The sequence below is a fragment of the Hemiscyllium ocellatum genome, chromosome 48 (genome assembly GCF_020745735.1).
Source record: "Hemiscyllium ocellatum isolate sHemOce1 chromosome 48, sHemOce1.pat.X.cur, whole genome shotgun sequence".
Taxonomy (NCBI): Eukaryota; Metazoa; Chordata; class Chondrichthyes; order Orectolobiformes; family Hemiscylliidae; genus Hemiscyllium; species Hemiscyllium ocellatum.
The window spans coordinates 20,875,004-20,897,007 of record NC_083448.1 but is presented as its reverse complement, the minus strand read 5'-3'; the positions used below and the strand labels follow the sequence as shown (position 1 = coordinate 20,897,007).

Here is a 22,004-nt window from a genome sequence, read left to right as displayed (position 1 = left end):
CCTTGAGTTCTGGGGCCCAAGCACTTGCTCACTCCCCACTGTACAGTGCTTCCCCTCTGCTCAGAAGTTAAGTCTGCAGTTTTACATGGGACAGAATTATCACAGGGTCTCCAAGTCACATGCCTGTGTGTCGTCCTCACCTCGAAGCTCACCAGAAAGGACGAGAGAGGTCTTCGGGACCATTCTGCTCAGGGAAAGGACCTTTTGCATTGCAAGTGATACAAAACCAAAAGTACTGAAAGCCTCTGGTATTGGACACTATGAAAATGGACAAGTGACCACTGTACTTTCCCATATCTTCATGTCCTTCCCAAAGCATGATGCCTGGCCAGAATTTGATGCAATGGTCACTGTCATTCTGCTGTGCTCCAGTAGGAGGGTCCTGTTTACGCAGAGCTGCAGGTTTCTGCCAAGCATCTTCATGTGAGTGAACTGGTCTCTTTGTGAGCTGCAGCTCTTTGGGCACATCAATGTCCTGCTGAGTAGTGGGTTCCCCAGTGTAGAATTCACTTCCTTTCCTTTCCCACTCTGTCACTGCTCAGCATCACCCTGAAGGTGTTTGGATTGAAAGTATAGTGCAGCTTGATGTACATGGCATTACCATTTTCCAGCAAATGATGCCAAGCTCCTGTTGGTAATGAATGAAGGTTACAGAGGTAGGAAAGGGTTGAGGCTGTACTGTAACTTGATGTTAGGAATTATAGCTTTAGAAAGAGGACTGTTTGTCTGGCAGCCAGTGTGGGTCAGCAGGCAGAGGGTTCATGGGTGAGAAGGACCAGGTCAGATAAGAACCCGCTGCATTTCCAACAAAGACGGGAAGACAAGGGAAGCTGCTGTAAATTTTGGTGTGTTTTGGAGAAGGGAAACGGGACTTGAAACACTAACTCTGTTTCTCTCTGCACAGACGCTGCCAAATCCTGTTCATAGAGTCATAGAGATGTACAGCACGGAAACAGACCCTTTGGTCCAACCCATCTATGCCAACCAGATATCCCAACCCAATCTATTCCCACCTGCCAGCACCCAACCCATATCCCTCCAAACCCTTCCTATTCATATACCCATCCTAATGCCTCTTAAATGTTGTCATTGTACCAGCCTCCACCACTTCCTCTGGCAGCTCATTCCATACACGTACCACCCTCTGTGTGAAAACGTTGCCCCTTAGGTCTCTTTTATATCTTTCCCCTCTCACCCTAAACCTATGCCCTCTAGTTCTGGACTCCCCCACCCCAGAGAAAAGACTTTGTCTATTTACTCTATCCATACCCCTCAGAATTTTGTAAACCTCTATAAGGTCATCCCTCAGCCTCCGATGCTCCAGGGAAAACAGCCCCAGCCTGTTCAGCCTCTCCCTACAGCTCAAATCCTGCAGCCCTGGCTTCTCCAGCAATTTGTTAACTTTTTGCCAGTTTGTGTGTGAGCAGTTGTTAACCTCTGTGTGCTGAAGTTTCTCAATAAACCCGTGGCTGTAAGGCAAAGTGCAGTACTGACTAGTGAAGGTGGGGTCAGTCCATGAGTTCAAAACACCATCCACGTCAGCACAGGCTGCAGTCTGAGGGAGAAGGCACAGCGGTCTCCCCCTTGTGGCTGGTCGAATGAACAATTATACCTTATGGAAAAACTCCCTCCTCGCTTCGCAGTTTGGTTATTCTCCTGGCACGGAATATAAACATTGCCGTAGGGTCACCATTTATTGACCACTCCTTGAAACAAACAGTTCGCTTGGCCATTTCAGAGCCGTTCACATTGCTGTGGGTCTGGAATCAAATGTAGGCCAAGGCCATGCAAGGTAAGGACATTCCTGATGAAGGGCTTTTGCCCGAAACATCAATTTTCTTGCTTCTCAGATGCTGCCTGACCTGCTGTGCTTTTCCAGCACCACTCTAATCTAGACTCTGATCTCCAGCATCTGCAGTCCTCACTTTCGCCTAGGTTAAGGACAGCAGATGTCCAACCACAAAAAGCTTTACTGAGCCAGGTGGGGTTTCACCAGAATCAATGAATCCTGAAAATTCCTTATTATTAGAGGTTTTACTTCATATAGTTCCCCCACTCTCTGTCTTCCCTCACTTTCTGTCTTCCTCCCCTCTCACTTTCTCTCACTCCCTCCCTGAAATTCTCTCTTTATCTTCTCACTCTATCTCTTTCTACTCTCTCACTATCTCTTCCCCCCAATCTCAATTTTTCTCCTTTCATTCTCCATCTCACTCACTGTTTCCACCAATCATTCTCTGTCTCTCTTTCTCAGCCCCTCTCTCTGTATCCCTATCTTACTCTCTCCATCTCCTCATTTCCTCCACTTTCCCTCTCTGTAACTATCTCACTTTTCTCCCCCTTTCTCACTCACTACCTCTCCCTCATTCTGTCTTTCCCTCTCATTTTCTCTCCCACTCTCTCCCTCACACTGTCTCACCATCTCTTTCACTCACTAGCTTTCAACCTAACTCACTCTATCCCTCTCTCATTCTCTATCCTTCTCTATCTCTTAATTTCTATTCTCTATATCTCTCTATCCCTTTCTCCGTCATTCTCTATCGAGATCTCTCTTCCTCTCTTTATTTGTCACTCTCTAACTCTATCTCCCTATCTCTATGTCTCTCGATTGTGACAAAGCTGCTCCTTTAACAAGCTTATGTTGTTCTTGATTTTTTGTCAGGAGGTCGTAAAGACACAGATTTCAAAATGTCTTGGGTTGATTGACTTGAAGAAGCTTTCAAATTTGAAAACAGACTCTTGTATAATGAAAGGGGAGTGGCCAGTTCTTCCAGCTCAGCTTTTCTCTGGTTTGGTTTGGTTTTAGCAGGCAGGCAGTTGTGAAGGTGCTGGAACCAGACAAGCAGGTCCACGCTGATCCTCCCTCTCTCTGACATCTCTCCTGTAAGACCCTGTCATGGATTTTTCCTTTTTTTGCCAAGGGGTGTTTCTGGGGATTGTTGCAAGTATTGGGAACAGCATCGTTAAGTTGGGATACACTGGTAATCGGTTGGGTTTTCAGATAGTTTAAATTATTCTGTTTTCTATTGTTTGTGTTTCATTCGGTAATCTTGCAAATAAATTTTGTTTTGTTCAAAATAAAGTGGTTGGGCCAGCTACATCCCTCCTGGAATATCTACCTCACACCTTCTTAAAACAACGAGCAAAGTTAGGGAAGGGGCTCCTTTCTTTAAATGTTTTGAGGGGGGCTCTGGTCTGGTCCATAACACTAGATATATCCACCACAGTATCTCAACATCCTGATCTGTAACTCCAAATCTCTATTTCACTCTCTCTCTATGTATCAGTCACTCTCAATCCCTCACTTGTTCTTTCTTTCTATCATTCTCTACCTCCCTCTCTCAATTTCTCTCATTTTATCATTCTCTATCTCTGTCCATGTCTTTCACTCTCTTTCTCATTCTCTCTCTCTCTCACATACTCTGTCCATTATTCTCTCTCTCTCCTCTCTCTCTGTCTCACTCCCTCCCTCCCAGCTGCAGTGGACCCTCCCGGCCAGGTGAGGCCGCTGCAGGCTGGAGTCGCCGTGCCCTGGTCGCACTATTTTAGCGTCATCAGAGAGCGCCGGGAGTCAGCGGAGGAGGAGGAAGAGGGTGAGTCAGGGGGAGATGGGGGGGGGAAGGGGGTAGAGGGAGGGGCTGGGGGGGGGGGGGGGGGGGGGGGGGGGGGCTAGAGGGGGCAGTGATTCCGTACCGAGTGGAAGCAGGCCATTCGGCCCATTGGGTCAGTAAGGATCTACAGAAGCCCCCCACCCCCCTCACCCCCTCCCCCACCCCCTCACCCCTCACCCCTCACACATACACCCCCCTCACCCCCCCTCACCCCCCCTCACCTCCCCACTCACACCCACCCCAAGGCAACCCCCCCACCCTCACCTCCCCCACCCCCTCACCCCTCACCCCTCACACATACACCCCCCTCACCCCCCTCACCTCCCCACTCACACCCACCCCAAGGCAACCCCCCCCACCCTCACCCCCCCCCGTGCTCACACCCCCTCACCCATACACCGACTCACGCAGACCCACTCTCTCACCCCCCCCCACACACACACACACACACACAGACCCTCACATCCACTCCCCCCCCCCCCCCCCCACAGTCCCACAAACACCCACCCACAGAGACAGATGCAGAGACAGTGGGGGAGACAGACAGGCAGATACTTGATGGTGCCATCAGACCCAGGTCCCTGAGCCTGTGAGGCAGCAGCACTAACCACTGAGACACTGTGTGTGGGGGTGTGTGTGGGGGGGTGTGTGTGTGTGTGTGGGGGGGGGGGGAGGAGAGGAGACAGTGTCAGGGACTGAGGGAGGGAAGAGGTTGCAAGCTCTCACTGGTCACTCCAGGAATAAGGGCCTGACCATGTCTCGGGGTGGAGGGTGCAGCTCCTGCTGGGATCCTGCTGTGCACTCCAGGCCAGGTGCCCCACAGGGAGCCCCCCCCTTTCACAAAGCCAGCAATCAGTTGCTCGCTGCCTGAGGATGTGCTTGGTGCTATCTGAAGGAAGTAGTGGCTGCTCGATAGGATCAGAAAGTGTCTTCAGGAATCACTGACAGTCGTGATCCAGCAAAGCCGAGAGATTGGTTGTGAAAGATTAAAATGCAGAGTAATGTTGTGAAGCTTCTGTGAACCTTTGCTGGTTCATCTGAAGGAATTAGCGAAAGAGGTACAGGAAGCTGATTTAGAAAAGTCATGGTGGAACATGAGACCGCTCAAAAAACATTGAACAGGAGACAGTACTTTAGAAACCAAAGGGTTTGTTCCCACCCTTGGGATATGGGAATGGCTGGCTGAGCCTGCATTTATTTCTCATCCCCCAATGGTCCTCCAATGTAATTGAATGGTTCTCTCAGCCATTTCAGAGGGCCATTCACAGTCAGCCATGTGATTGTGGTCTGGAGTCATGTGTAGGCCACACCAGGCAAAGACAGCAAACTCCTTCCCTAAAGGACATTGGAAATGGAAAGCTTTTTAAAACAATTGTTCAGTTTTTAATTGCACATTTTTAAAACTACATTCATATACCACCGTCATGTGTGATGGGATTTGAATCTGGGACCCCAGAACATTAACAGGGTTTCTGGATTTATAGTTAAGTTACATCACCACTGGTTAAATGCTTCCAGTTAAAGGCTTCGAGGTGTTTGAAGTGTTGAAAGAGTTTGACAGGTTTGAAGGAGAAATGTCTTGTTAAGTACAAGATGGTATCAATAAATCACACCAGCAACTGAGGTGAAGCCTCTTTCCCCTGGAGGGATGCCAGTCTGGAACAACACCAGGAGGAGTTGAGATGAATCATATTGTTTTGTTTGAAGGCAAACACAAGGGAGTCAATGATATTCGAGGGTGGGAGGAAGTTAATGAGTGAGCATAAGCACTGGCATAGACGAATGGTCTAGGTCTGCACTGCTGAGAAAATGTTATTCCAACATCTGTAATTCCACAGGTTTCCAGCAATGGCCCAACTCAGCTCCATTGTGGCAGTAGCTGCTGCCATTCTTACTGCCATGATCTTCTCCTCTGTACACAAGGTGGAAGAGGGCCACATTGCTGTTTACTACAGGTGAGACTGTCTGTCTCTGTCTCTGTCTGTCTGTCTCTCTCTCGCGCTGTTCCGCACTCCCTGTTGTGTAACTCAGGTCTGATGATGGTGTGTCAGAGAGAGAATTGAACGCCTGGGTGTCAGCATGGGAGCTGCAGAGTGCTTTGGAAAGAGGCACCATCAGTGTACAGTGTGCATCTCCCAGACTACATCGCTGGGCTTGGAACTGCATACACAGCAGCAGTCAGAAAATCCACCTTGAATAAAATCATCTTCCCCTTTCCTCATTCTCCAAGTGCTGTGATGGGAATGCATGGGAGTCAGTTTTCTAACTCCGTCCTGAGTTGTCCTTGTGTCTGCTCTTCTGCATAAAATGTGGGAACAAAGACAATTTACAGCTCAGGGATCGGCCCTTTGGCCTTCTAAGCCTGAGCTGATCCAAATCCACTGTCGAAACCTCTTGCCCAATTTTGAAGGATCTGTATCCCTCTGCTCCTGTCTGACTTGGATCCTGACCCCGTGCACTACCACCTCTCTTACATTCCAGACTCTCTCTGCCCTTTGCTGATCTCACTGGAAATCCCTTCTCATTCTCACCCTTGTGTTGATTGGCAGCACATGCCTCTCCCGTTGCCCTGCTTTCACTTGTCTGCCTTTGTTCCTGTCTATTATTTATAGCAACAAGCAGCCCTTGTGAACCCACTGCCAGCATGCTGTTCTAGTTTGATCCTCCTTTTTCCTGTGCTGAGCTTTCCCACACACATTAGTCAACAGCTCGCTCAGTGTGTGTTCATTTCCATTTCCTGCATGTGCTGCTGAACCTCCTTTGTCCCTTTTCACTCTCCAGGGTCCTGAGCACCACTACTTCCAGGTGAAAGAGTGATTTCTTTGAATGGTCACTGCTTCCAATGTGCTGCCTGATCTCCCAAACAATGAAGAGACAAACTCAGACTGAGTTGTGGGCAGAGGCTCTTTTGCAGAACATTTTCACCCATCCTCCAGCAGGAACCCTAGCTTTGAGTTGCTGATTACTTTAACCCTGCTCCCACTCTGCTAGATTTGGTGGTTGTGAGTTTTGAGAAGGTTTGTAGCTCAGGTTGAGGTTCTGGATGTAGGTTTGCTCACTGAGCTGGAAGGTTCATTTTCAGACGTTTTGTCACCATACCAGGTAACATCTTCAGTGAGCCTCCAGATGAAGTACTGCTGGTGTTTCCTACTTTCTATTTTAGTTTGTGGTGATGACGTCTCTGTTTCTTCCATTGACGTGTTCTCTAGCCCCACGTCTTGTTTCCTCACTGTTGCTATAAACATCTCCTTTCACCTTCACCCTGCTTATTATTACAATCTTTCCTGCCTTGAATTCTATCACACAGTCCCTGCTTCTGCATCCTTTCCCTGTATTAATTACAACCTGCAGCACCTCAATATGTCTCCACTTCTGACCAAGTCTCATTGAGCTCAAACATTAACGCTGTTTCAAACATTAGTCTGTCTATCTGTCAGTATCTTTGTCTCAGCAGGTCTGGTACTGTCTCTGCAGAGTATTTCCAATCATTACACAGTACTCAGCTTTAAAATCAGACAGAGCGTAAAACAGGTCACCTTCTCAAACCCACTGTGTGGGTTCGGTTCACATCACCCCAGGAGGTTAATATCTATCAGGAAATCTGCATTGAAACTGCCTTTGAGTTTGTGATAAGTACAGAGTTCCCCTGCTCTCTGATTGTCCCTTCTGATTGTTTCTTAGGGGTGGAGCATTATTAAAGGCAACGAGTGGTCCAGGATTCCATCTCATGCTGCCCTTTATCACCACTTTCAAAGCTGTACAGGTGGGTTTTTTTGCCATGTTACAGACACACAATGTTTGAACTGTGCTGAGCAATGCCACAAGTCTGTGCTATGCATTACAATTTCTCACACTCCCATCGATCCTGTGTCCACCCTTTTCTGAATTTGTTTAGCCAACACCTTTCTCTACGTCGCTGTGTGTTTGTTCTTTTCCAAGTGTTTATCTCATTTCCCTGTGGAAGTAGCTGTTGAATCAGACACAGTATTGCACATTGCAGCTCGCTGCATGAATAAAACTCTTCAGATCTCAGCTCTGGTTGTTTTCCCAACCAAATCCGTGTTTAACTTTCCTGGTGGTGATACAGTTGTCCTGGCTTAATCTGGAAAACCCTTTCACTGTTTTTAACATCTCTGTTAGAGCACCTTCTCTTCCTTCAGGGAAGCCCCTTGACTCTGATTATACTCTGTACACACTCTCTCTCAGGTGGACCTAGCTTGTGTGGTTTGTTGTTGGAATCTGCCTTTCCTTATCGAAGCCTTGTCTGGCTAAGTGATGCTGTTATTCCATGCCTGATGTGTTCAGTGATGAACTCTTCTGCCTTTTTCAAAAGTGATTCAAGTCTTAACCAACCCTTTGTCTTTCAGAATACAGTGCAGACAGATGAAGTAAAAAATGTCCCTTGTGGCACAAGGTAATTGTGTGTTTGTCTTGTTCGCTCTCCTATGTCACCTGATTATCCAACTGGAACCAAGAGAGGGGGTAGTTTCATTGCACACGGGCCTGCCTCTGTCCTTACCTAGAAATGTGAGCAGCTTCTGTGTAAATAGCCAATAAGCCCCATTTCCTCACTTCAGCTTCAGCTCTGTGTTTTTTGGTCAGCTGTTGAGATACAGTAAGGACCAGTTTCCTGTGTGACTGTTTCAGGGGTATTTGTGAGTAATCTGGCAGGCAGTCTAGCAGACTTGGTCCCGTGGACAATTTCACTTCCCGGGAGACTCTGTCTCCTGAGGGAATGTCCTTTTGTTGAATGTGAAATGAACTGCAGGCTGTTTTAAAGGCTGTGTGTTTCTCCCTAACCTAGACTCTCTGGTGTACTGATGTTCCATATAGAGGCAGCCTCTGAAGAGAGGAGTCTGTAAACTCCCCTATTGCTGAGGAGGAGTCCTTAATACTCCAGCCATTCACCCAGTTGGTTCAGTGATTGCGTTTTATGTCGAAGTTTGAGAATTGCTCAGTTGTCGTTTAGCTCTGACGGTATCCCGAGCAGTACAGGCTGCTTTCGAATCCATCGTGAAATCAGGCCTCAGCTCACAAATGGGAAGTTTGTCAAACTGCGGTGTGCTGACTCTGGTTCTTTGTTCTTTGTCCCTGCCAGTGGTGGTGTCATGATCTACTTTGACAGGATTGAAGTGGTGAATTTCCTCATTCCAAGTGCAGGTAAGGAACTGTGCAGTGGAATCGCTGGACTGGTCCCATTGCTGCTTTGTCACTTTGTGGCTGCACTGTGTGAGCAGTCTGCTCCACCAGCCTTCCCATCTCCTCCCTCCAGTGACCTGAAGCCTGGTTCCTCCTCTACACTGAGTCTCACCCTGGTTCTGACCACGACCACCCCATGTGAAACTTCCCGCCTGTGCTCCTCCTGGTCTCTGTCACCTCCTGCAGTCCCATAGCCCTCCTCCAGTTCTGGATTTTCACTCTGCTCCCACTGGAGGCCAAGGATTCCCCTCTGAAAGCCTCTCCCCCTCTCTGCCCTCCTGCAATGGCATTCCCTCCTTCAGGTTTATGTTTGACCGAGCCTTGGAGCAGCTGTCCTAGTGTATCCTTATCAGACTCGTTGTCTCTCTGGCTTTGGGATGTTGGGTGTTGTGAAAGGGACTGTAGATCTCCGGCTGTGGTCACTTGGTCTGAGAAGTGGCTCTATCCACCTTCCTTGTAGTAGCAGGTTCCAGCCACTAGACACCAGCAATGAGTTGTTTTTAAACTGTACAGAGAGAACAGCTCATGGTCATCAAATAGTCATAAAATCATAGAATCCCAACAGTGCAGAAAGAGACCATTCGGCCCATTCAGTCTGCACTAACCCTCTGAAGAGCATTCCACCTAGGTGCTACCCCCCCTGCCCAAGACCCACTCCCTTTCGCTATCCCTGTAAACTGTTCCCTACAGCAAATCCCTTTAACTTTCCACATCTTTGGATTGTGTTTGATTTTTACTGGTGTTTATCTGGCCTCTCTGTAGGACCATCTGTGCTGTTCATTGCAAGCACTGCCTGTCCTGTGTACTTCCAATCCCTGGGTCAGAAACAGGTTTCTGCTGTGTTCCCATTTGGTTTATTTATGATCATATATTTATAACTTCACTCTGTGTTGTAGAATCACAGAAACATACAGTTTGGAAATAGATCCCTTGGCCCAACCAGTCCGTGCCATCCACGTTCCCCCCAAACCTTTCCCGTTCATGTACTTAACCAAATGTTGTGTTAACATTGTGACTGTACCCCCATCCACCACTTCCTCTGGCAGTTCATTCTACACACTAACCATTCTCTGTGTAAAACCTTGCCCCTCATACCTTCCTGCAGTCACCTTAAATGTACAGGGAGATGACACAGGGTGGTTCTTCACACAGAGTGACGAGTGTATGGAATGCACTGCCAGCAGAGGACGTAGAGTTAGAGGCATTAGGGACATGTAAGCGACTCTTGGATAGGCTCATGGAAGATAGTAAAATGAAGGTTATGTCAGTTAGTCTGATCTTAGAGTGAGATCAACGTCAGGATACAGTCAGCATGACATCGAGGGCCAAAGGGCCTGTACTGTTTTATGTTCATGTGTTTTCAAAATCTTTCTCCTCCCACCCTAAAAGTTATGCCCTCGAGTTTTGAACTCCTCCACTCTAGGGAAAAGAGTTTTGCTATTCACCTTATCTCTGCCCCTCATGATTTTATAAACCTCTATCAGGTCACCTCTCAACCTGCGAGACTCCAGTGGAAAAAGTACCGGCCCTATCCAGCCTCTCCTTATAACTCAAACCCTCCAATTTCAGTATCTTCCAGGCAAATCTTTGCTGAACCTTCCCCAATGTAATAGTCTCCAAGCTACGACAGGGTGAAGGTCTGTTTTCTGTACCTATTGAAGTAAGGGTTTATTATTTTGAAGGTATTGATCAGGTGACACTTCAGCCTTCTCGTTTTTTAGGGAATGGAGTGGAGGCCTGATCAGTCTTTCCTGTTTGCTACATGCTGCCAACTCTTGGGCCAACGTGGTGAATCTTTCATGTCTCACACCAGTGCCTCTGGAGCCTGCAGTTGATGCATTTTACTGAGGTGTCTTCAAAGCGTTGTGGTTTGAACGCTGTCATTTGTTTGAAATTATTGCCCCCCAGTGTATGACATCGTGAGAAATTACACAGCAGACTACGACAAGACTCTCATCTTCAACAAGATCCATCATGAGCTGAACCAGTTCTGCAGCGTTCACACTCTGCAGGAAGTCTACATTGAGCTGTTCGGTAAGAGGTTCCAGCTGGGCCTGATGGACAAAGGTGGTGAAGGGATCTGCCAAACAGACAAGGGTGAAGTGAAGAAACCGAAACACAAACAGCCAGAAAAGCTCAGCTGGTCCAGGCAGCATCTGTTCAGATCCAAGGAAGGGTCACTCAACCCGAACTGTTAACTCTGACTTCCCTCCACAGATTCTGCCAAGACCTATTGAGCTTTTCCAGCAGTTAGCGTGTTTGTTTCTGATTTATAGCATGTGCAGTTCTCTCGATGGTTAGGAAGTGAGGAAATCCTCCTTCGCTTGGGTCAGGCTCTGGGTAACACTACCTGGAAATGGGATGGACATTAGATAGTTAGTTAGAAAACAAAACTGTGCAAGGGTTTGGGGGAAAGCCAGAGATTGGCCGAAGGTAAGGGAGCTGTTTTCATGGGTTGGTGTAAGCATGATGGGCTGAGTGGCCTTCTGGGTGGTTCTGAATTGTTGTAGGATTTGGGGGTCTGGCTTGGCACCAAGTGTGCAGAGTGCTGCTGGTGAGCCTGGCTTCTTGTCTTATCAGATCGGATAGACGAGGACCTGAAGTTGGCACTACAGCAAGATTTAACAGCCATGGCTCCAGGTCTGATCATCCACGTGAGTTTGTCTTCACTGTTTTAACTGATGGAATTGGGTTGGTCCGATCGGAAATCCAGCAATGCCAGCTTGTTGGGGGAGCTGGAACCGAACTAACGGGGGAATCTCGTGTTGAATTGGGAGCCGCAGAAACCATGAGGTTGTCTGTCTGTCTGTCTGTCTGTCTGTCTGTCTGTCTGTCTGTCTGTCTGTCTGTCTGTCTGTCTGTCTGTCTGTCTGTCTGTCTGTCTGTCTGTCTGTGAGCCAGAGCCACAGTCTTGTCAGTTTGTTTCTCCTCTTGTTGTACATCTCGATGTCACATCCCATCGTGGTCAGACACTGTGGAATTAACCCTGGCTGCTATTTGTGATTCCTCCGTAGGCCGTCAGAGTGACCAAACCCAACATTCCAGAAACCATTCGCAGGAACTACGAGTTAATGTGAGTCTGGGGAACTCCACGAGGATGCAGCAATCCCTGTAAATCAACCCAGCTCTCACTCTGAGACTGAGGGAAGGTCTCCATTCTGCCAAAGCTTCAATTGCCCCCCCACCTTCGAGAGATATCCAACCACAACCAAACATTCAGCTATAACATGGCCCCAACTGTTCACTCACACAGGGAGGGTGACACAGTCTGAATACAGCCATGATGTGGAGGTGCTGGTGTTGGACTGGGGGTGGACAATGTTAAAAAGCACACTACACCACAGTATAGTCCAACAGGTTTATGTGGAAGCACTAGCTTTCAGAGCGCTGTTCCTTCATCAGGGAATGAATCATTCCTTTGGAACTAGCTACCTGATGAAAGAGCAGTGTTCGGAAAGCTAGTGCTTCCACATTAACCTGTTGCACTCTCACCTGGTGTTGTGTGATTTTTAACTGAATGTAGACTGACTGTTCACTCGAATAGTTATAGTACAGGCAATGCAGCAGCCTCTGATCAACAGCAAGATTCCACAAATATTTGAACGATGAGCAAGAGCTGTCTGCTCAGCTGTTGTAGCCTGCTCCTCTATTTGCTAAGATCATGGCTGATCTGATTTTAGCCTCAATTCGACATCTCTGCATATCCCCAAGAACCATTCATCCCCTCGGTAATTGAGAATCTATCTCCCCATACCTTCTAAGGTTTAGCATCCGCTCTGTTTTGAGGGAGTCCAAAGACACTCCACCCTCCGAAAGAGGAAATGTTTCCTCATCTTCGTGTTAAATATGTGCACCCCATTATTTTTAAGCTCTGACCCCTCACTGTAGATTCTCTCACAAGAGGGAATCTCCTTTTAACATTGACCCAGTCAAGTCCCCTCAGCATCCTGAATGTTTCAATTAAATCATCTCTGATCCTTTTAAACTCTCGAGGTGACAGACTTATCCTGTGCAGCCTTTCAACGTGAGGTAAACTGCTCATTTCAGGAATGGGTCCTGGAAATCTTTTCTGAGCTGCTTCCAGTAACATCCCTCTGGAAGGTGGAGTGCTAAATGAGCTGTTAAGCCATTTCAGAGAGCGTTGAAAAGTCAGCCACAAGCCTGTGAGTCTGAAGTCAGGAAGCAGCAGCTTTCCTTCCCTGAAGGGCATCAGTGAACCCAACATCTTTTCCAACAATCTGGTGGTGTCGTACTCATTATAAATTATAATAGTATTTAATTTGAGTTTTCCTCCTGGATTGAAGCTCCTCCAGCTGATGTGGAGGGACCTGTTTCTCAGACATTAATTCAGGGTGCCTGAATTACACATCATGCCCAGTAATATTATCACCAGACGTCGATTCCACATCAGTTCATGTCCCCTTGGTATTGACTCCTCCACCAGAGGCAGCATTTATTCTACCTGTACTCGGGGAAATACCTTGATTGTTTTAAACGTTTCGATTGATTTACACTGAGAGACTTGTGTGAAGTCTGTGTGGTGTTCCTAGGCGGAGGGTGTGATGTGGGGGGGAGGTTTGGTCCTGTCTGGCTGGCTGGTAGAGAATACAGCTGCTGATCCCAGCTTCCCCTTTGTGTATCTGGCAGGGAGAGTGAGAAGACAAAACTACTGATTGCAGCGCAGAGACAGAAGGTGGTGGAGAAGGAAGCAGAGACGGAACGGAAGAAAGCTCTCATTGGTCAGTGTTTGTTGGGAGAGCTGTTGTTGCAATGTGACCCTGTGTTTCTTTTTGAATCTAGCCTGAGGTTTATATGACTCGGTTTTGCTGGGTCTCGATGGGCTGAATGACCTTTCTCTGTGCCACGTTGACCCCATGTTGCAATCCAGTTTGGGTCTGTCGCTGTCTGTTGGGAATATGAGACATGGAGTGGCTAAGCAGCTGTGTACCTTTGTTTTGAAGAGCTTTGAATTCATAGAATCTCTTTTTCGCCCAATAAGTCCACACCGACCCTCCAAAGAGTAACCCACTTAGACCTATTCCCCAACCCTATATTTACCCTTGACCAATGCACCTAACCTACACACCCCTGAACACTATGGGAAAATTTAGCATGGACAATTCACCTAATCCCCACATCTTTGGACTGTGGGAGGAAACTGGAGCACCCGTTGGAAACCCACGCAGACACGGGGAGAATGTGCAAACCCCACACAGAGAGTCGCCTGAGGCTGGAATCGAACCTGTGTCCCTGGTACTGAGAGGCAGCAGTGCTAACCACTGAGGCACTGTGCTACCCTTTGGAAGTTCTCGAAGCAGCTGAAGGAACCTGACAGACCTGCTCAGTATGTTACAGTGTTCAGATATCAGGCAGGGAATGGCTGAAAACTAAGGAAGTTCCTGTTGACCATTGTGTTGGAGACCTGGTAGGAGTTAAAGCAGTGTCAGTGTAAAAGGCACCTGGCATCCTCTCCAAGTCATGGCCTTTCTCTGGTAAAAGGAGGATTATAGCAGTGAATCAGATCTCATTAAATACCAGTTAGGTTTGTTATATAAACTCCAAGCTGTGTACTTGATTGACACAAGAACATCCAAGGAGCTGTCTTCTGCTAAATAGAGAGCAGTTAGTGACTGGATGTTGGGTACATGATGGTACAAAAGTGGGACTGAGGATTGTGATGGGCATGTGGGGTCATACTGGGGCTAAGGGTCATGAGGGGTTGAAGGTCACACTGAATGAGCCAGCTTGTTCTGTGTAGGGTGGGGAATCCCAGGTTGGGATTTACTGAAAGAAACAAAGAGCAGGAGTTTAGCCCCTTGGCTCCTGACTCCAAAGCTCTGGGCTGTCTGCAGCTGTGCCTGCTCTCTGGAGTGGTAATCTCCTCCCCACCACCCGTCTCATAGCTGCTCTTGTTAGCACTTATTCCTGCCTATTCATTCATAGCTGCATTACTGTGTTAACTTCCAGTGTCTACCAGAACTTCCCCTCCCGATTGGCTGTTCTCATATCCTCACCTGTTTACTTTCCACTTCAGTGCTTCCTGTTTGCCTCTGTCCTTTCCTTCCCCTGCCCACACACGTCTCCTCACATATGTCTGCAGCTTAGGACAAGTTCCATACTGGGACTGTGTTCAGTGGTATACTCTGTGTTCCCAAACCATGTGCCTGCATATTGATGGATTGACTGTATTGAATAAATCCCAAGCTGCAGGTCTCTGGAGATTGCCGTCTCACAGAGCTCATGGTTTCAGAACCTTTTACAAACAGTCAAACCCTTCTTTGGTTTCCTCCAGCTATTTTTAATTATTTCTCTGGAGCTGCTTGCTGAAGAATTCTCGGAAACTGAGTGGGATTTCTGTTTTCCTTGGGATATGAGCCACATTCCAGCCTGGGTCTGGCTCTGCTTTTCAGGGCGGGAAGCTGACTGTTTCTCTGTGAGACACTGACAGAAAGACCGAGGCTTGTGCTATCGAACCTTTCTCAGTCCAAAGCACAGGGCACCTTTCCGAGGGAATCGCCACTTGCTGAGTGATGGTGTCATGTTCCTGTTTCACGGCAGCTCCTTGTTATAGTCACCAGCTTCAGCCAAACTGCTCTGACTGTGCACATTCCCAGTGCCTTGGTCACCCAGTCATAACACCTCTGTCATTCATTCAATTCCTGTTGTTTCACACCTCAGAATGGGATGTGGTGGAATTATGTTTTAATATGTTTGTGGGGGGGGAGAGACAGCTGAGGAATGGACTTTGAACTTTCTGACTGATCACTCTGTGAACTTTGTCACCAGGAAAGGTGTCATATTGGCTAACTCAGTAACAGGCTCCAACCAGACCAAACATTCGTGTCCTGAGATGTGTAAAAGTGTTTTATTTTCTTCCATTTCAGTTTAGAACTCCCTGTTCTTCCTGCCCCATCTTCATTGTGAGGTACTGACCTGGTTTGACTGTCTCCACGTCCTGTACCTAATGAGTATGTCTTAGCCACTGCTGGTGTTGACCTGCAGGTTGAAGTATTTCTGTCAGGAGCTTGTCACTGGGTTGTAATGTGGACCTTGGGTTTACATTTTCCAGAGGCAGAGAAGGTGGCTCAAGTGGCTGAGATTAAATTTGCCCAGATGATAATGGAGAAGGAAACGGAGAAGAGAATATCTGAGATTGAAGGTGAGTGTTTCTCCTGTGATTTCCTGCAGGCACCCCATCCAATCAACTAGTTTCCTACATGATCCGATATCATATTGAGCAGATACTCACTTGTGGAGACATCATGTCCCTCTGAAATCTGTATTTCTCATGGTTATAATGAACGACTGATGTTGGTATGTGCGAGGTGTGGATGGTTCCCTGGCTCTCCCAGGCTCTGCCTTCCCACCCCGCCACCCTGAAGGGCTGTGGAACAGGGGCTTCGAGTGGGAGCGAGAAACTCAGACATTTGAGTGTGATTGCTAAGAGAAGGAGTCAGATGGGATCAATGACTTGGGAGGAAGTAAGGACAAACTGAACTGAGTGGCAATGTCCTGATCTCCATCTCCCTCTCCCCCTCCCTCTCTCTGTCTCTCTTTCTCGGCTAGATGGTGTGTTTGTCGCGCGGGAGAAGGCTCGAGCAGATGCTGATTTCTACACAGCCCAGCGAGTGGCAGAAGCTAACCGGGTAAGAGATCGATCCAGCCCTAGTGGCAATCTCAATGGAATAAAATGAGAATATCCAGCAGATGCTGGAAAGCTGAATAAAAAAAGCAGCAAGTGCTGGAGAAGCGCAGCAGGTCAGACAGCATCTGTGGAGAGTGAAACAAAGTTAATGTGTGAGTGTAGTGTGACGGTAGAGTTCACAAGAAGAACCAGACTGGACTGGAAATGTGAACTTGGTTCCTCTCGCCGTAGGCATGGCTAAACCTGCTCAGCTCTTCCAGCACATTCAGTCTCGTTTGTTTTGATGTTAGGGGGCCAGGTTGTTTGACACAGTCATAGAGATGGATAGACCCTTTGGCCCAACTCATCCATGCCAACCAGATATCCAAAATTCCTTTAGTCCCGTTTGCTAGCACCTGGCCCATATCCCTCCAAACCCTTCCTATTCATACACCCATCCAGATCCCTTCTAAATGTTGTCATTGTACCAGCCTCCACCACACCCTCTGGCAGCTCATTCCATACACGCACCACCCTCTGGTGAAAATGTTTCCCCTCAAATCCCGTTTAAATCTTTCCCCTGTCACTCTAAACCTATGCCCTGAACATAGAACATGACAGCACAGTACGGGCCCTTCGGCCCTCTATGTTGTGCCAACCTGTGGAATCAATCTGAAGCCCATCTAACCTACACTATTCCATTATCATCCAAATGTTTCTCCAATGACCATTTAAATGCCCTTAAAGTTGGTGAGTTTCCTACTGTTGCAGGCAGTGCGTTCCACATCCCTCCTACTCTCTGAATAAAGAAACTACCTCTGACATCTGTCCTATATCTATCACCCCTCAATTTAAAGCTATGTCCCCTAGTGCTCACTGTCCCCATACTTGGAAAAAGGCTCTCCCTGTCCACCCTATCTAACCCTCTGATTATCTTCTATGTCTCTATTAAGTCACCTCTCAACTTTCTTCTCTCTAACGAGAACAGCCTCAAGTCCCTCAGCCTTTCCTCGTAAGACCTTCCCTCCATACCAGGCAACATCCTGGAAAATCTTTGCACCCTTTCCAAAGCTTTTACATCCTTTAGATAATGCGGTGACCAGAACTGTACACAATACTCCAAGTGCGGCCGCACCTGCAGCTGCAGCATAACCTCATGGCTCCGAAACTCAATCCCTCTCCCAATAAAAGCTAACACACTACTTGCCTTCTTAACAGCTCTATCAACCTGGGTGGTAACTTTCAGGGAACTGTGTACATGGACACAGAGATCTCTCTGCCCACCTACACTACCAAGAATCTTACCATTAGCCCGGTACTCTGCATTCCAGTTACTCCGACCAAAGTGAATCACCTCACACTTTTCTGCATTAAACTCCATTTGCCACCTCTCAGCCCGGCTCTGCAGCTTATCTATGTCTCTCTGTAACCTACAACATCCTTCATCACTATCCACAACTCCACTGACCTTTGTGTCATCCGCAAATTTACAAACCCATCTTTCTACACCCTCATCCAAGTTATTTATAGAAATGACAAGCAGCAGATCCTTGTGATACACCACTAGTAACGGAGCTCCAGGATGAACATTTCCCACCAACCACCACCCTCTGTTTTCTTTCAGCAAGCCAATTTCTGATCCAAACTGCTAAATCCCGTGCCTCCATATTTAGTGCAACAGCGGTTTTACAATGTGCAATGTTGTTTTGGACTCCCCTACGCTGGGAAAAAGACTTTGTCTATTTACCCTGTCCATGCTCCTCGTGATTTTATAAACCTCTATAAGGTCACCGCACAACCTCTGACACTCCAGGGGTAACAGTCCCAGCTTATTCAATCTCTCCGTATATCTCAAACCCTCAACCCTGGCAACATCCATTTTCAAATATACATTGCTAATCTTTCAATTCTTCCATTGGTTGCATTTCTTCAAATCCTCTCAATAGCGACAATACCCTTGGACCAGAACAATCCATTTCAGACCATTTCAAAAATAACTTCCCTGGGATTGTAGCTTTTGGCAAAATCTGAGTGTCCGAGAGGTGCTGTAGAAAACTGTGGTCTTTCTTGTAAATGCCATCTTTTGATCTGATGTCGTCTTGTTAATTTGCTGATCAAACCCCCATCTCATGTTCTTGTGTCCTTACAGCTGAAGCTGAGCCCTGAGTATCTGCAGCTTCTGAAATACCGAGCGATCGCTTCTAACAGCAAAATCTACTTTGGGAAGGACATCCCCAAGATGTTCATGGACCTGAATGCCTTTCCACCTGGAGGAGTGAGCCAAACATCAGGGGACCTGAACTCAGCACATGAGCTTGACAGCACATTGAAGGAGTTTGAAGGCAGGCTATAACAATGTGAATGGACTGGTGGGTGCAGCTAGGTAGAAATCACTGTGAGCAAGCTCAAATTACACTGAGCTGCTTGAAAAAGGATATGGTCCACACTCTCTCTCTCATTTTTAACTCATTCTGTCCCTTGAACAGAATTCCTTTTGCTTCCTTTCACTGCAATCAGGTTGCCACTTGTCCATTGCTGTTTGAAATGTACATCACTTGCATCATGACTCAATGTGATGATGGGACCCAGTGAAGTCCGTCCAAGAATACACCGAGTCCCGTGCAGGACTGCAGCTGCTGCCAAAACTGTGACCAAGTCTCTTGCCCCTGATTCCATTAATAGTTTTGGAAAGTATGCTCATGTGTGAGAGACAGAGAGACAACTGGCTGACATGGGACATGGAGTGGTGGCATTGGTACTTCTTCAAATGAAACATGATGTTCTGTCACCTGGCATTATTTCCCGGAGTTGGCTGGTTTATACCACCGAGTTTGATCCATCAGCCTGGTTTTCAAATGTATTTGTCAATGTTCTCTAGCTCCCCTAACAAACACTAAATATTGTTCACATCCCAGCTTCAGGGACAAACACCTTTGCACTGACTTCTCTCAGTCCAATATATGATTGCATCCACAACGAGGGATCAGTGAATGATGAAGCAGTTTCTTTTAACTGCTCTGTTTAGTCCCATTCCCACTGAACCAGCAATCAATTTTCTGCTACTTGCTGCCTCAGGCTGAGAGTTGTTTCGTTTCTCTCTGGGCTCCTCAAGTGTTTAAACTAACCATCCTGACCCCTCCTTTATGTTTGCTGCAGTGGGTAATCCTGTGAAACCTTCACACATATGGTTGGACCTGAGGTAAACATAGAGGGGTGACAGCTGACTGGAATCTAAACCCATTGTCCTGTAAAAGGGGGTTAACCCCATGGTTTGATAGTGACGGTTTCATTTCAAACCTGATTTCCTTCAGCACATGGGGCTCAGCATCTCCCTGTGAGGTTACACCATGAATGCAGCTGACTATGGGTGGGAGACTGTTCTTCACCCCTCTCGATGGGGGAGAGGATTAAATTTGTTTCACATGCCTGCCATGAGGTAAATTGAATGGAGTTTTGTGATGGGGGTTGAAGGAGCTGTCATGACCTTTAGGGAGTGATCAGCCGTCCTTGTCTTAACTTTCAGGAAATCATTGGCACCAGGGTCTGCTTTGAAAGCAAGAGGATTGCCAATGGATCTCCGAGTCCTGACTCAGAGACCTTGAGGCATGGCAGTGTCTCCATTGGCAGAAGGGTAATGTTATGTTGTGATATGTTCCCATGGGCAGTTGCTGTGATACACAGGAAACTCAAATGGAAATTGCAAGAAATAACTGGAAAGAGGAATTGTGTCTGTCTAGATATGTTCAGTCAGTTATTAGCAGCTGCACCCAGCCATCCTCGAACGCTGCTTCATTTGAAACACGTGGTTCCTTTTGAGAATGTGAAAGGATCTCTCTGGGTCGAGGGCCACTGAGTTGTCTGCTTTGATTTGTCCTAAGCTGTCTGCACATTGCTGAGGGAAACTGATATGTTTGTGGTAGCCTGTATTATCACAGAGCATGTGTCAGTGGGACCTGTTGGTTTCAGCACATCAGCCTTGGGATCCAGACTGACACCAACTTCTGATTCTGTTTCTGATCAACAATGGGATTGAAATTGTGAGAAATCAGACCCGGTTTGTCTGAGAGGATTGCTCAGAGAGGATAATTGGATGTGATCTGGGGTGTGTGAGAGCAATGTTTCTAGGTTGAGCTCTTGTCCACACTGTGATCTGATTTGTTAATTATTCCTTGTGTGCATTGAAATGTTGAATTTTTGGGATAATTTTTATTTGTAAAATCTGCTCCGTTAATGATTAAGTGTCCTGAAAACCCCTCAATAAAAGAAGTGATGTCTCCACGCTGCTGTTAAGTCTGCAGGAATGGCCTTGGTAGCTTGGCTCCAAGGAACTGAAGTGTATCCTTTCCCCACCCACTGATGTCTGTTACACTGAGTTGTACAAATTGATGGCCTTTCATTCACCCTTCCTTAACATCTTCACTGTTCGGGGCATGGTTTCTCACCACACTTACCTACCTAAGAAATATTCTTAGGTGACTCACCCTCCCTGCTTTTTCTTGCATGTGGGAAGCTGATTGGGGCACATAGGGGAAGTATTTTCTCTGTAGGAATGTCATGTTTGGTGCAGGGATTATTTGCAGTACAGAAGCTGCCCCATTGGGCTAGTCTTTGTGCAACTGCTGAAGTTGATCCCACCATCACTGTGTTCCTCTCGCCCTGCCTCCCTCACATGCTGTAGCCTGTGGGAGTGACTGCCATATTCTCCACACGGTCTGGGTGAATGAATTCCTGACTTGATTTGTTTTGGGACTAGGTTGTGTTTGTGGCTCCCAGCTTTGATTTTGGGATCTATCGGTCAGTATGTTACCAAAGAAGCTCCCCTCCCCCCAGGCTGCTCAGCCTTCACCCTGACATGCACTGACTCTGTATCACCCAGCCTAAAATCTGCTTCTCTGTCCTTTCAATCAATCCCTGCAGTGAAGGAGCAGGGCATTCAGCCCAGTGAGTCCACACTGATCCTCGGAAGAGCAACCCACGCAGACCCACCCACTTCCCCACTTCCCCACCCTATTCCTGTGTTTCCTCTGGCCAATCCACCCTAACCTGGACAGTCTCTGGCTTGTGGGAGGAAACCCCACACAGACACTGGGAGAATGTGCAAACACCACAGCTGAGGTGGAATGGAGCCTGGCCCTGTGAGATAGCAGTGCTAACCACTGAGCCACCGTGTTGCCCAGTTAAAGAAAGAAACTTCACCTATCCTGTCTGACTGAAATCAGCACATACCAGGCAAAGACATGAAGGGCTTATGCCCTAAAAGGCGACTCTCCTGCTCCTCGGATGCTGCCTGAACTGCTGTGCTCTCCCAGCAACACTAATCCAGAATCTGCAGTCATTGTTTTTACCGAATTTCTAAACCAAGTCAAGTATTATGTGCATTGGTCAGGGGTAAATATAGGGTAGGGGAATGAGTCCAGCTGGGTTACTCTTCGAAGTGTCGGTGTGAACTTGTTGGGCCAAAGGGCCTGTTTCTGCACTGGAGGGAATCTAATCAAAAGTCAAAAGTTTGCCTTTGAATCGACAAGCTTGAGTTTGAGCCTGGAGTGCCGGTGGAACAACTTTAGCACCTGCAT

At 47.3% G+C, this 22,004-nt stretch overlaps 1 protein-coding gene across 1 annotated transcript; it reads left to right on the top strand.

The window, feature by feature from the left end:
* The first annotated feature begins 3,535 nt into the window (after nucleotides 1–3,535).
* LOC132836942 (erlin-2-B-like) lies at nucleotides 3,536–20,709 on the top strand. Its single transcript, XM_060856520.1, has 12 exons — nucleotides 3,536–3,590; nucleotides 5,447–5,563; nucleotides 7,290–7,371; nucleotides 7,976–8,022; nucleotides 8,707–8,768; nucleotides 10,716–10,841; nucleotides 11,388–11,461; nucleotides 11,822–11,880; nucleotides 13,455–13,546; nucleotides 15,877–15,966; nucleotides 16,374–16,453; nucleotides 18,581–20,709. The coding sequence occupies exons 2-12, from the start codon at nucleotides 5,457–5,459 to the stop codon at nucleotides 18,782–18,784; spliced, it is 1,023 nt and encodes a 340-aa protein (XP_060712503.1). The 5' UTR covers nucleotides 3,536–3,590; nucleotides 5,447–5,456; the 3' UTR covers nucleotides 18,785–20,709.
* Nucleotides 20,710–22,004: the final 1,295 nt, after the last annotated feature.

Coding starts and splice junctions, on each gene's coding strand:
- LOC132836942 (XM_060856520.1), top strand. CDS start 5,457: ATGGCCCAACTCAGCTCCATTGTGGCAGTAGCTGCTGCCATTCTTACT. Junction 7,372..7,975: donor CCACTTTCAAAGCTGTACAG/GTGGGTTTTTTT, acceptor TTTGTCTTTCAG/AATACAGTGCAGACAGATGA. Junction 11,881..13,454: donor CGCAGGAACTACGAGTTAAT/GTGAGTCTGGGG, acceptor TGTATCTGGCAG/GGAGAGTGAGAAGACAAAAC.